At 45.5% G+C, this 14,683-nt stretch overlaps 1 protein-coding gene across 2 annotated transcripts; it reads right to left on the bottom strand.

Annotated features, from left to right (window-relative positions):
• Window positions 1-11,202: 11,202 nt before the first annotated feature.
• Slc39a2 (solute carrier family 39 member 2) lies at window positions 11,203-14,395 on the bottom strand. Of its 2 annotated transcripts, none has more exons than XM_048354844.1 (4): window positions 13,919-14,392; window positions 13,068-13,198; window positions 12,761-12,811; window positions 11,203-12,146 (listed from the first exon to the last, which is right to left on the bottom strand). In XM_048354844.1, exons 1-4 carry the CDS (start codon window positions 14,031-14,033, stop codon window positions 11,514-11,516), a joined length of 930 nt encoding a protein of 309 aa, XP_048210801.1. In that variant the 5' UTR covers window positions 14,034-14,392; the 3' UTR covers window positions 11,203-11,513. The 2 variants fall into 2 exon arrangements, with proteins under 2 accessions (XP_048210801.1, XP_048210802.1); XM_048354845.1 differs by having other exon boundaries at window positions 12,047-12,146; window positions 12,761-12,806; window positions 13,919-14,395.
• Between the last annotated feature and the right edge of the window lie 288 nt (window positions 14,396-14,683).

Below are 14,683 nucleotides of genomic sequence, written 5' to 3'. Positions count from 1 at the left end.
AGCAGCCAGGGAGGAAAAGCTCTGTGAGACTTTGCAATTAACCACCAGAAAACTGTAAGTGGCGCTGTGACTCAAGAGGTAGACCACTAACCTTGAGCTGGAGAGAGTCCCAAGGACAGTGCCCAGGCCCAGAGTTCAAGTCCCATAACTGACACACACACAAAGAATATCTTGTGACTAATTTTTCTAGGGCTTACCTAGGCTCTGTTTTAGATGGATGGTTCATTCCAATTAGTGGACCAGGTCTCATAAAGTTATTACCAGGCTTGGGCTGCTCCTAGTCCACAGCATTTGGAAGACTGACATGTTGTTCTCCAAGAAGCTTTTTTTCCCCTGGTCTTGGGGCTTAAACTCAGGGCCTGGGCGCTGTCCTTGGGACTCTGTGCTCAAAGCTAGTACTTTACTACTTGAACCACAATGCCATGTCCAGCTTTTTTTTTTTTTAATGTGTATCATACCAAAGGAAAGTTTATTTGTGTAAAAAAGCTTTCTGAAAATAGAAACACCTTCATTGGAAGTATCAGGGGTCATTTTCCCACATGTTCAGTAAATACAAAGGATTTCAACAAAGAAAGCACCTTTGCATTTTTTTTGGTATAGTTATAACCTGTGTAGGCATTGCTGAGCCTGAAATTAGAAAGATTTGTAAAAACCTAAATTGCAGACTTTAACTGTAGGTTACTTCTTTACTTAATTATGACCCTTCAAAAATCCTGTTGTATATTCCAGAGCATAAAATAGAGCATATTTCCCCAAAATAGTGAGTCGCTGACATGTAGATACATTGTGGAACATGTCCAGCTTTTTGAGTTGTTTATTGGAGATAAGAGTCTCATGCGGGGGGGGGGGGGGCCTGGGGATGTGGCCTAATGGCTAGAGTGCTTGCCTCCTATACATGAAGCCCTGGGTTCGATTCCCCAGCACCACATATACAGAAAACGGCCAGAAGTGGCGCTGTGGCTCAAGTGGCAGAGTGCTAGCCTTGAGCAAAAAGAAGCCAGAGACAGGTCTCAGGCCCTGAGTCCAAGCCCCAGTACTGGCCAAAAAAAAAGAGTCTCATGGGGTCTTTTCTGCCTGGGATGGCTTCGAACCAAGATCCTCAGATCTCAGACTCTGAGTAGCTAGTATTACAAACGTGAGCCACCGGCACCTGGCTTATCAAGAAGTTTTTTTTTTTTTTTTTTTTTTTTTAACAAATATGAAGAACAATCAGCAAGTGGAATTCAGATATCCTGTGGCTGTTGCCAGTTCTTTCTTGGTTCTTAAGGCACAAGAATTAAAAATGGGAAGGCACTTATAGCATTATTGACAAGAGTATTGTGAATGGGATGTTACATGGTCATTATAAGTTTGCCAGTGACTCACACCTGAAATCCTAGCTACTCAGGAAGTTGAGATCTGAGGATTGCGGTTCAGCCAGTCTGGGAAGGAAAGTCTGTGAGACTCTTATCTTCTAACTAACCACCAAAAAGCTGGAAGTAGAGCTGTGGCTTGAGCGGTAGAGTGCTAGCCTTGAGTGAAATAGTTAAAGCTCCAGGACCAGCAAAATAAAAAGAAAAATAACCACCAAAACAACAAAAAACCAATTACACACTTTCTTCAATGCAGCTGAGCTGCAGAGAAGGCAGTTAGCATTAAGTCCTAGTGCACTGATTGATAGGACTGAGAAACAAGACATATTCATGGCATTTTCAAGGGGCAGGGGTGCTAGGACAGAATCCAAGGCTTCCTGCATTACTGAGATGCCCCCTTTCCCCTAGCAATAAGTATATAATTTTTCTCTCCAGTATTGGGATTTGAATTCAGGGCCTTCACTTGCTCAATGATACTCTACCACTTAATCCATGCCTTCAGGCTGGCTTTTTGCTGGTTATTTTGGAGATAGAGTCTTCTTAACTTTTCTGCCTGGGCTGTCTTCAAACCATGATCCTTTGTATCTTAACCTCTTGACTAGCTAGGATTACAAGTGTGAGTCACCAGCCCCTGGCCTGAATCTATTTAAAATGTGGTAGGCTGGGGCTGGGAATATGGCCTAGTGGCAAGAGTGCCTGCCTCGTATACATGAGGCCCTGGGTTCAATTCCTAAGCACCACATATACAGAAAATGGCCAGATGTGGCGCTGTGGCTCAAGTGGCAGAGTGCTAGCCTTGAGCAAAAAGAAGCCAGGGAGAGTGCTCAGGCCCTGAGTCCAAGCCACAGGACTGGCCAAAAAATAAAATAAAATAAATAAAAAATAAAAATAAAATGTGGTAGGTAAGAGTCAGAAGGGGGACAGGAGCTTTGGATTATGAGCAATGTTATGGAGCTGGCTGTTAAAAGTCAGGTTAAGTGACTGTGGTATGCAGGGTAGGCAGCAAGAAGTGTTGAATGTTATCCTAAAGAAGAGAAAGGACATAGTTGGGGTCATTGGAAACATCTGGCTCCCAGGAAAACACATGGAAAAAAGGAAAAGAATTGAAAACTGAAGAGTTAAAGTAAACCCCATTTTCAGGCAGCCCCCGTTTTGTTGTCTGTTTAAACTTTGAGTAACCCAGGCCACCAATTATCCTGGCTAGCAGGACAAGCTTATTAGGGCCCAGCCGGTCAGGATACTCCCTGCTTAACTCTAACAGCCTGGGAATGCTTAACTCTAACCACCCCGGAATGCCTCGAGCCCTGAGCCAATCAGATTTGTACCCGTATCCTAATCTTGCTTGAACACCTGATTGCTGTAACTTGGTTTTTTTGCCTTTATAAGCCCTGTGAAATCTCAGCATGGGGCTTCCTCCTAAACTCTGCTGTGTCAGTGGGTAGGATGGATGAGGCCCGAGCCACGGCCTGCCTGAATAAATCCTTGCTTTTGCATTCTGGAATGTCTGGCTCTTGGTGGTCTTCTTGGTGGTCTTCTCGCGACTTGGGCATAACAAAAACAACATCAGACTTTACTGGTAGAAGCAGTGATTGTACATTATAGAAGGTGAGCCAGGTCTTCAATCTATCTCCTTGTACTGTTAACAGATATGGGAAAAATTATATTCATGTGTATTGTTTGCGTCTGTGTCTGTGATGTAGATGCATGTATGAAACTAGTGGCAATTGCCTTGTCTCTCCTACAGATATCTGCACTAGACAGATGGTTAGGTAGAAGGAAGCTGGGAGGTAGGGAGAGAGGGGCTTGCTGTCCTTGACTGACCTACTTTGTTGGTTAGATCTCTGGTGTAACCATGGAGACACAGCACCCCCCTGTGGTTGGCATGGTTCTTAATAACTTCACTCAATTCTTGGGGCCCTTCCTAAATTTCCCTGTCCAACTGTTGTTCTTTGTCATTCTGCCCACTAGCTTTATATGCAAGTTCTGGAAGATATATCCTGCAGCTTATGTCCATTCTCAAGATCAGAGGTTAGAGGTCAGGGGTGGCATGTAATGACTCAAACTCAAACTTTTAGGACTCTTGCTTATCTTCCTTCTTTCCCAAAAAGAAGTACTTCACAAACTGTAGGGACTAAAACTCAAGATATCAAAGAGAACATTCAGTGGCAATGAGAATAAAGCAGCACAGTGGGAAAAGGGCCTATAGTTTTAGCTTGAAAATTTTGGATCTCACAGAGAGTTTCATAGGTGAGCCTCTGAGAACAGTCACATGTCACATAACATTTCGGTTATCCCAGTGACCATGCATATGATGGTGGTCCCATAACATATGGGAATGTTAGAGCTTTCTCTATGATGTTTTCACAATGACAAAATCATTCAGTGCTTCATTTCTGCTGGTGCTGGTGGCTCATGCCTATAATCCTAGCTACTCAGGAGGCCGAGATTTGAGGACTGTGGTTCAAAGCCAGCCCAAGCAGGAAAGTCCATGAAACTCTTATCTCCAATTAACTACCAGAAAACCGGAAGTGGCACTGTGGTTCAAGTGGTGGAGCACTAGCTTTGAGCTGAAGAGCTCAGGGACAGCGCCCAGACCCAGAGTTCAAGTCCCACAACTGACAAAAAAAAAAAAAAAAAAAAAGAGATCCATTTCTCTGAACCTATTTCTAAATGATGTGTCTTTAAATAATGTGTGATTGCACTAACCAGACTGCAGTGAGTGAGGGTAGATAGTAAAACACTGGAGAAACTCTAATGCTTAGGGAGAATGTTCCCATGGGAAATACCACTTTTCTACCAAGACTTTAGGACTGACTGTGTGTGTGTGTGTGTGTGTGTGTGTGTGTGTGTGTGTGTGTGTGTGTGTGTACCAGCACTGGGGCTTAAGCTCAGGACTTCTCGCTCTTGCTTCACTTTTATTTTCCTCTAGGTTGACAGTTTGCCACTTGAGACACATCTCCACTTCTGGCTTGTTTTGCTAAGTTAACTGGAGCTGAGTCTCCCAGATTTATCTGCTGGGGATGGCTTTGACCTGTGATCCTCAGAGCTCAGCCTTCTAAGTATCTAGGATGACAGGGGTGACTGTCAACAGTCTGGTTTGACTAAAAGCCAGGGATGTGGTGAACTATGCCCAGGACAATGTAATTTATTTCTATTCTCTCTTCACTCTCACCAGAATTACCTCCAAATTGGATTAAGCACACAGTGAAAGTATGATGCACAGTGTAATTGGACATTTAACAAATCTAAAGACAGAAACTTAGAACACAGTTTTTGTTGGCATTCCCACAGTCTGGTGCCTAGGTGTAATCCCTCCCATATACCTTCTCCTCACTTTTCCTCATGGCAGGAGAGGGCCCTCAGGTCAGGTTGTCTGGATGGTTGGTGAGCATGCACGTACCAACCCACTCAAGTCTGGCAGTCATTCTTTGGATTTTACCAGCCTGGATGGAAAAGAGGAATGAATTCCTGCAGTGAGGAGGAAGACCAGATGTTCCCAAACTCCCTCAGGGCAGGTCCAGTGCCTCACAAGTTGCTCCAGAACTTTGTGGTTGTTAGATGTTCTTATCCTGATCTGACTGACCTCTCACCCTGCTCCAGAACATTTGCTAAAATGTGGTTTCTCTTGTATGACTTCACAAGTGGTCATACGATAACGGTGATATCCAAACCAAACCCTCAGCTTTAAATCCAAGGGAAGATGAACAGAGTTCCAAACGGATACCTCACAGAGCAATTATTGGTGGCAGAAATAGAAACCTGACCCTTTAAAGGATGTTCTGTTTACTTAGGGAGTGGAGAATGAGGGGTGGGGAAGGATGAATAGGTTTGAGAAGACATGAACATTGTCCACGTAAATTCTCTTTTGATTATTCTACTAGTTTCCTCTTAACCCTTTTTCTATTCTACAATCTTTCCTTCTCCTCTTTTTTTTTTAATGCTAATCCTGGGGCTTGAACCCAGGGCCTGGGCTTTTTGCTCAAAGGCTAGCATTCTACCATTTGAGCTACAGATCTACTTCTGGCTTTTTTTGATGGTTAATAGGAGATGAGTCTTATAGACTTTCCTGGACAGGCTGGCTTTGAACCAAGATCCTCAGCTCTCAGCCTCCTGAGTAGTTAGAATTACAGACGTGAGCCACTGGCACCCAGCTCCTTCTCTTCCTCTTCTTGTCTTGCTCTAAAGCCCAGACTAGCCTGGAACTCCAAATCTTCCATATCTTCCTGTTTCTACCTCCTGAGTGCTGAATTACAGGTATATACCACAATATCTGGCTATTTTTTATCTTTAACTCTTTCTGGTTAGTTATTCCCCCCTCCCCCATCCCCCAGTATTGGGGCTTGAACTCAGGGCCTTCTCCCTTAGCTTCTTCATTCAAGGCTGGACTCTACCACTTTTTTGCTGGTTATTTGAAGATAAGATTCTCATGGATTTTCCTGCTGGCCCTGGCTTTGAATCACAATCTTCAGATCTCAGCCTCCTGAGTACCTAGGATTACAGTAGCCCAGCCTCACAATTTGATCTCTCTCTCTCTCTCTCTCTCTCTCTCGCTTGTCAGCCGTGGGGCTTGAACTCTAGGCCTGGGTGCTGTCCCTGAGCTCTCCAGCTCATGGCTAGTGCTCTACCACTTGAGCCACAGCACCACTTCCATAATTTTATCTCTTTAAAGCTGGATGAATCAAAGCCTCTTACTTTATCTGTCCTCTAGTCCTATGTGCTAGCCCTCTGTTTCCCTGTGGTTTTTATATCTGTCCTTCCCTTTCTTATTCCCTTTCTTATTATCTACATCTTCTCTCCTGAGTCCTTTTTGTTCCCTTGCTGGGAACTCATGTCTTTGGAAATGATTAAAAAAAAAAAGTTTTCCTTTCCCTGGGGTGGATATTCTTCCACTGCTCTCTGTATGGCACCGCTTTCTAGCTTTAATTCAGCTCTAGGCCCACTTAAAAAGCTATAGATGTGGGCTGGGGATTTGGCCTAGTGGCAAAGAGTGCTTGCCTCGTACACATGAAGCCCTGGGTTCAATTCCCCAGCACCACATATACAAAAAATGGCCAGAAGGGGTGCTGTGGCTCAAGTGGCAGAGTGCTAGACTTGAGCAAAAAGAAGCCAGGGACAGTGCTCAGGCCCTGAGTCCAAGCCCCAGGACTGGCAAAAAAAAAAGCTATAGATGTTTCTCTTTCTCGATAGTAAGAATTTCAGGGAAAGAAAGTATTGGTGACTTAATGCAGAGAAGCTGAAAGGGAATACAATGGAAGAATACAGAAAAAAGTACATGACTCAGCTGAGCTTGAAATATCCCAACCTCTGCCTCATTTGCCTCAATGCTGATAGCATCAATGACCTAGAAACCTGGGAAGAGACACAACAGGCTAATGCACTTTGTGTCTTCTTACAGATGTACAAGTCCTCCATACTGGTACTGGAAATAGTTCTCTAGCTTCCATATAACTGGGTTCTTCAGTTTATCGCTGCCAAATTCCTGTCAAGATAACTTATTGGAGATAGAAGAGAATCAGTGGGATGTAGGACATCTCCATATTATACTCTATGCCCCATGAGGTTAGCCTGCCTGCCATATACCAAGAAGACATTTCTGTCCTTTGGTTTCTGTTTTTCCCAGCAAGATACAGGAGGCAGATAAAAGATTAGAAAAAGAGAGGTTAAGCCCTTGCAGGTTGGTAGCATCCCTCCACTAGGGATAAGCTCTGATTGGATGGCCTCTCTACTTTCTTGGAACTGCTCTCTTCAGCCTAGGTAAAAGTCGAGTTACAATCACTCAACCTTAAGGTATTGCATCAACATTTCTTGCTTTGCCCAAATCCCATCCACACCTGACTAAATACTCCGTTTATCAAGCCTGCCTTAATTACCCAGTGTACTACTATATAGGTTTTGTTCTGAGATCCTAAAATATGAACCAAAGATCCAAGAGGAGATAAGTAAAGGTAAGGAAGGAGAGGCTCTACTGAACTTTTTCTTTTTCCATTGTGGGGCTTGAACTCAGGGCCTAGGGGCTGTCCCTGAGCTCTTCATCTCAAGGCTAACACTGTACCACTTGAGCCACAGCACCACTTCCAATTTTTGAGTGGTTAATTGGAGCTAAGAGTCTTTGAACCACAAATCTCAGCCTCCTGTATAGCAAGGATTACAGGCTTGAGCCGCCTGTACTCAGCTATCTACTGAACTTTTTGCAGAATGATAAACATGAGTTTGAAACCCAGCTGCTGGGAAATCAAGTTACTTAATTATGCTGAATGCTAGTTTCCCAGACTTACTAGAGGGATAAGATTTAACTGTTGGGCAGTGGTGGTGGGGGTACTGTGAAGGTAAGACAATGTATATGAAAGCAATAGTGCAGTACCTGGCACATAGCTGGTCTTTAATTAGAAACATTCTGGGCACTGTTCTGAGTGCATTATATGTTCCTGAATTTCATACTGAAGAGAAAACACAATAAAATGGTAGCTTAAGGAAGCTTTTTCCTTAAGACTCTCTTTCATCTCCATCCATCCATCCATCCATCCATCCATCCATCCATCCACTACATATCTATTTTTGTCTGAGGCTTCCCTTCTCACCAATCCCTGAGTGTATAAACTGGGTTTATATTTCCTACTTGGTAGGAAAGGAAACAAGATGTAAAGAAGTCAAATGGGAGAAATAGGTGAGGGGACAGGGAAATGAGTTTAAAAAAATACATAAAAAGACAAGACTCAAACTGGAACAAGGAAGCAACCAACAAAGCAGTTAAGCTTCTTTCCATTCAAATGCTAAATCACAAAATAGGGGGAGCGGCCGGTGACAACAACTATCTATCTAAATCTGTCCTCTCCATGGAAAACCTGGCAACCCTGGGTGCACACTTGTAAAGACAGAAAAGATAAAAAGCTAATCAGAGAAAAGGAAGCTTAAAGTTCACAGCTAGCTTGTAATGTCTGTGTTTGGGTAGGCTTAAAACCATCTTGATATTTTAGAATGAATAGACCCCATCTTGTGTACCCAGAACCATTGCCTAAGTGTTGGGGGCTGCTTAGAGAACTGTTAGGTTCTCAGGGAGTGGGGCAGGGGTGGGGAATGGCCTCTGCCCTCGAAGTCCTTGTTCCCACCCAGGTAACTGGCCCACCTGGGTGAATGGGAGGTGGCCTAGGCCATCTCCTTCCCCCACTTCGCTGTGGTCACACCTCCTCCCCTCCCCCCCATCATCAGCATCCCCTTTCCCTTCCCCTTCCCACCTCCATCTTGTGCAGAGCTGCAGTATCCTCTCTCCCCAATAAAATCTTTCTCTGCCTGAACCATGTGGCAGTCTCTTTTTGGTGAACCTCACAAGAACCATGTGTATCATGACCCCACTTTAAGATAACTGCTACCATTTTGAGTCTTTTTTTTTTTTTTTTTGCCAGTCCTGGGCCTTGAACTCAGGGCCTGAGCACTGTCCCTGGCTTCTTTTTGCTCAAGGCTAGCACTCTGCCACTTGAGCCACAGTGCCACTTGTGGCCATTTTCTATATTTGTGGTGCTGGGGAATCGAACACAGGCTTCATATATATGAGGTAAGCACTCTTCTTGCCACTAGGACATATTCCCAGCCCCATTTTGAGACTTTTATGTCCTAATTCCTGATGTGGAGCAGGAAGAGACATGGCAGGCTAAAGCATATACTACAATGTTTTAGTATAAAGAAACCTTAACCTTACTTTCACCTTGTTATACTAAACTTTTGCTAAAACTTTCACTGTGTGCAACTCTCTGAACATTATTTTTCACATGTGGATTTCCAGGACCTGTGGTTTTGTGAAGAAATCAGGGAGAGGAATCCCTCATCTATCTTCCATTGACAATTCAGAGACCTTTGAAAGCATAGGTATCAGCCATCCCAGAGGACCATACAGAGATAATCACAGGCAGGAGAAGAAGGTTCATAAGGAGGTTTATTAGTGGGGCCATAGTTCCCACGGGAGAGGGAGCTACATGGCGTCTGCACCTTATCCAGGTGGCAGCTTCTCTCTCTGGGGGTAAAGGGGAAGTAGTTAGGTAGTGAGTAGGGGTGGCTCATTAGGTATGGGTGGATCTGGGGGCTAGTGGGAGGAGCTGAGGACCTGAGGCTAGGGAAATGCTAACAACCTTGACCATGTAAAGGCTATTTGGGTTTCCACACTTGAAATTTTCAGGCTGCTGGAGGGCTCACAGGCACCACTGGAGGGCTCACAGTCACCGGGAATAAACCATCTTCCTATTTGGGAACACCATCAGCATCAGCTGTTCTTAGACCCTGAGACCAGCTGAAACTACCCAGACTTGCAGAACACACTATGTGCTAACTACCACCACTGACCCAACTGTTCCACTTTTGTCCTGGCTATATAAACCCTGCCTGGGCCAGGCCCAGGCACCACCTCTGATCCTGACCAGAGGGTCCACCTGGGAGCGTACCCCAATAAACTCTTGTTCAATCACCTCTACTCCTCTCCATGTGCTCTCTCCTCACCTAGAACCTTTAAAAAATATCAGAAGACAAATTGGTAAGGCCGTGTGTGTGCTCCAAGGGGCACCTTCTCTTTCCCAGTTCTCCACTGTGTGTGTGGATGAGGAGGGGCTGTGTGGCTGGTGTTATCCTGTTTGTCCCGGTTCTACATAACCCAGAACCTGCTTTTGTGTTTGTCCCTAGCCCTTTCTAAGGAAAACACGACCCTGTAAGGGTAACTCAAACTGAAAGACAATTGCTAAGACAGGCAGAAGGAAAACCAGCAAGTGGTGGCAAAGACAAGAAATCACCCTAAATATTTATCTGGCACCTTTTCCACTCTCCAAACATACTGTTATTTAATGCCTCAGCCTGAGAGAGCCAGAGGAGACAGAGGTTCAAAGAACAGTCATAGTATTCCTCAGACCAGAGGGCTCAATGTGAATAGGAATTCGATGGGAACAGACCCCGTTTAGTCTGATGAGAGTCTGCTGGGCATATTGTGAATGGCTAGCAGTTGGTACTGGGAGTGGGGTGAGATAGTTAATGTAGGAAAAATATTGACTTCTCCAGTGTTTTTGTGCTGGTACTTGGGCTTGAACTCAGGGCTTAAGCACTGTCTCTTAGTCACTTGAGCCACAGCTACACTTCCAGCTTTTTGGTAATTATTGGCGATAAGGGTCCCAGAAGTTTCTGCCTGGGCTGGCTTTGAACCATGATCTTAGTTACCAGCCTCCAGTGTAGCTAGGGTTACAGTCATGACCCACTGATACCTGGTTGATTTCCCCTGCTTTCTGCTTTGAAATCTGTTTTCCCCTAAATGCTGGGAGTGCTGGCTGAACTTTTGTGGGTAAGGTGGAAAGGGCTTTTTAAAATTGCAACAATGCACCAGGTACCAATCTGTTTTCCCCTAAATGCTGGGAGTGCTGGCTGAACTTTTGTGGGTAAGGTAGAAAGGGCTTTTTAAAATTGCAACAATGCACCAGGTACCAGTGTCTTATGCCTGTAATCTTAGGTACTCAGGAAGCTGAGATCTAAGGATTGTGGTCTGAAGCCAGCCTGTGCAGGAGTAAACTACCAAAAAATACTGGAATTGGAGCTGTGGCCCAAATGGCATAGCACTAGCCTTGAACAAATAAAGCTCAGGGACAGCACCCAGGCTCTGAGTTCAAAGCCCTAGGACTGGTGCGTGCACGCACCCACGCACGCACACACACACACACACAAATTCAACACTGTTTTCATTCCTAGGGCATGGCCTGCCACTGGATGAATGGTAGGATCCCAATTCCAAAAGAAAACACTGCATCCGCCTTCCCAATCCTCTACTTCCCCCACAGGGCATCTTCTAGGCAGCTGGGAGAAATAAAATACAATATAGCTGAAGGGAGAGGATCAAATGGACATTTTATTAACACATAGCAGCATACACAGGAGAAAAGTCAAGTCTGAAGTGATAGCATTTTTGTCGGTTCTCCACATAAATAAACATAGAACCTAAATATTCCTTACTCAGTTCAGAGTAACAAATGGGGTCTAGGTGGGTGTAAGGTAGGGTCTAGTCCCTGGGGATTGAGATCTCTTGTGAATGTCCTTTAGTCTCAGGAAAAAAAAGTCTGAGGACCAAAGCTCCGAAGAGTTGGCTCCGGGTGGTAGGGAGGAGTCCTCCTAGATTGCTCAATCACAACAAGCAGGACTCTTTCAGGCCCATAAGGCAATAATGGCCATGAAGGTGAAACCAGCAGCCACACAGCACCATTTAGTCAGAGGGGCACCAGGACCAGCTAGCTCCCGGGGTAGAATTTCTAGGAAGGTGACATACAGGAATGTGCCAGCTGCCACACCCTCTAATACAGCTTGGGCTAAGCCCTGACGTCCTTCAGAGTCCCTAATAGTCACACTCATGCCTAAGGCTAGGCCCAAGGGGGACATGAGCGCTAATGACAGTATGGAAAACGCAGCCCATCGTGATCCAGTGCCTAGCTTCACCAGCCGCAGTCCTACTCCAAATACGATGAGTCCCTTGTGAGCCAGGACAGCCACACAGAGTTGTATGGTAGCTGCTATTGTTGTCTGTAGTCCCACAGCTAGCCCTTCAAACACTGAGTGAAAGGAGAGTGAGAGCAAGAGGACTAGGGCTCGAAAGGAACCCCGAGGGGGTGAGGGGAGAGGTGAATGGCTGTGTAATTCAAAAACAGAAGATCCACCCCATTCCTCCTCCTGTAGTGTGGATCCTCCAGCAGCCCCAGGACAGCACTGCAACACAAGTGACTCCAAAAGGAAGACCAAGAAAAAGCCAAGTGAGATGATGAGCTCTCCATAGGGATACTCCACCTGGGAACAGAAAGGGGCTGTGAGTGACAGGCTACAGAGACAGAACACAGGATGGATATGGGACTGGGAAGTTAGGGTAGGAAAATGAAGACAAGAGTAGGGATGCCAGAGGGGCATACACACAGTATCCATGGAGTTCGAAATATAGGAAAACAAGCCTGACCCCAGTGGTGAGATCTGAGGACCACAGTTTGAAGCTAGCCCAGGCAGCAAACTGTGAGATTCGTATTTCCAATTAATCACCGAAAAGGTGGAAGGGGCCCTGTGGCTTAAGTGGTAGAGTGCCAGCCTTGAGCAGCTAAAGCTAAGTGATATTGCCCAGGTCCTGAGTTCAAACTCCAGTACTTGCACACACACATGTATATAAAATATATATGTATAGATAACATCAATATGCATATATTATCAGTTATGAGAATATAAGAAGGAAAAGCAAAGCTTTTTCTGGGGCTTCATAAAGAAAATGGGTTGGACTGGCTCCTCCTTTCCTCTGTACAATCTGAGCTGAGAGAAGGGAGTCTTGATATTTTTCACATATTCCTCTAAAAAATATCTGACTATGAAAGGAATCTCTGGCTCTCCTCAGGTCCCAAGGACTAGTGGGAGAGACTTACACGAGTGGACTCAGCAGCAGCAGAGGAGTTTCCTTCCCTTTCTGTACTGTTCTAGGAAGAAAGAAGCAGAAATTAGGTGGGAGGTGGCACAGCTCACCTTCCTGCTCTGACCTTTCAGCAATACAGTTTTCCTTAAAGGGCAATCTGACCCGTTTTCATCATTCTCCATAACCCCAAGTGCTTTATCCTCCCTGTCATCTTACCCTTGTCTTTGGTCCCAATATTCTCTCCCTTCTCATTCCTGGGTTCTGTTGATCACTCTGGCTTCACATCCCCAAAGCTTAGCTCTGCCATTGTTGCTGCTCACCTGTCCTATAAACTTCTGGATCTCTGATTCAATTCCCTCCAGGGCTTCAGCGGTCATATGCATAAACCCAGCTCCCAGGAAAACACCAGCAGAGATGCAGCCCAGAAGGCTGAGAACCTGGCGGCGACAACCTTAGAAAAAAGCAGAAGTGGGCTGGGGATATGGCCTAGTGGCAAGAGTGCTTGCCTTGTATACATGAGGCCCTGGGTTCAATTCCCCAGCACCACATATACAGAAAATGGCCAGAAGGCACTGTGGCTCAAGTGGCAGAGTGCTAGCCTTGAGCAAAAAGAAGCCAGGGACAGTGCTTAGGCCCTGAGTCCAAGACCCAGGACTGACCAAGGTAAAAAAAAAAAAAAAATAGAAGCTCAGGGATAGTCCCCAGGTCCAAGTTCAAGCCCCGAGACTGGCAAAAAAAAAAAAAAAAAAAAAAAAGAAAAAGAAAAAAGAGAAATGTACTCATTTGGGGCTGGGAATATGGCCTAGTGGCAAGAGTGCTTGCCTTGTATACATGAAGCCGAGTTCGATTCCCCAGCACCACATATACAGAAAATGGCCAGAAGTGGCGCTGTGGCTCAAGTGGCAGAGTGCTAGCCTTGAGCAAAATTCAGAAGCCAGGGACAGTGCTCAGGCCAAGTCCAAGGCCCAGGACTGGCAAAAAAAAGAAAAAAAGAAAAAGAAAAAAGCAGAAGTTACAATCCACTTGGCAATAAGGAGATAAACAAAGATGACTGAAGTGTAACAGGGCAGTATCCAAATATCTTGAGCTTGAGGATGGTGAGAGAATTAGAGCCAGTGACAGGACAGGGTGAGACTAAGGTTAAAGGGACAAAGATGGAGTAGGGCTGTACCTGTAGTTGCATCAATCCGGAACCATTTGAAACAGATAGGAATAAGGCCACAGCCCAGAGTAAGAATCAGCAGGGCAAACAGGCAACCGATTTTTGCCCCTACTAGTGCCTCCATCTGTGGGGTGAAGGACAAGCAGAAGCCTCACAATGTCACGTGGAGCAGGAGTGGTATCTTGGGTAGATAGGAGTGTCTTCACTCTCTGGAGTTTCAGGAGACGCTTTGTGTCCTTGTGGCCCGAGTCCTGGGTGTCTCTGCTAAAGCACAGCACTGCTGCATAGCTCACTAGGGCGGGGCCTAGCTATGTGCCCTCCCCTACCTGGAGGCCCCTCCCCTGACTCACGCCTTCTGGAGCTTCCAAACCAGAAACTCCAGACTCTCTGCCAGGCACCACTCAGTGCTCTCTTTTTCTTCAATGCTATGACTAATCCAAGAGCTCTTGAGAGTTGTGGTTTATGCCTGGGGTCCACCAAACCCTAAATGGGACCATTTCTGGTAACTACTTCTGTTATTTTGCATTGAGGACCATCTGGTCCAGCCTCAGGATATTTGATCTAAGCCTTCCAGGCCCTTTCCACCCCATCCCAAAGTTGCTATGCTGATATCTGAACCTAAGCTTTTCAGAGGGGATTTGGGGCCACCTGGGAGTAGAGGTGAGGCTGAGCTGTGCAGCAGCTGCCACTTGTGAGAACTAGCAGTTGAGGGGACTCCCCTTTCCTGTAACTCCAGAAAAATAGCTCCAGGCATGGAAACTTCAGTGAGGAATG

The sequence above is a fragment of the Perognathus longimembris genome, chromosome 10 (genome assembly GCF_023159225.1).
Source record: "Perognathus longimembris pacificus isolate PPM17 chromosome 10, ASM2315922v1, whole genome shotgun sequence".
NCBI lineage: Eukaryota > Metazoa > Chordata > Mammalia > Rodentia > Heteromyidae > Perognathus > Perognathus longimembris.
This window is presented reverse-complemented; position numbering and strand designations above follow the sequence as displayed.

Bases quoted from the DNA above. Each gene is read 5' to 3' on its own strand.
- Slc39a2 (XM_048354844.1), bottom strand. From the start codon at position 14,033: ATGGAGGCACTAGTAGGGGCAAAAATCGGTTGCCTGTTTGCCCTGCTG. The intron at 12,812-13,067 runs GTGAGCAGCAAC...CTTTCTTCCTAG, and splicing joins TCCAGAAGTTTATAGGACAG to AACAGTACAGAAAGGGAAGG. The intron at 12,147-12,760 runs GTAAGTCTCTCC...TTCTGTTCCCAG, and splicing joins CTGCTGCTGAGTCCACTCGT to GTGGAGTATCCCTATGGAGA.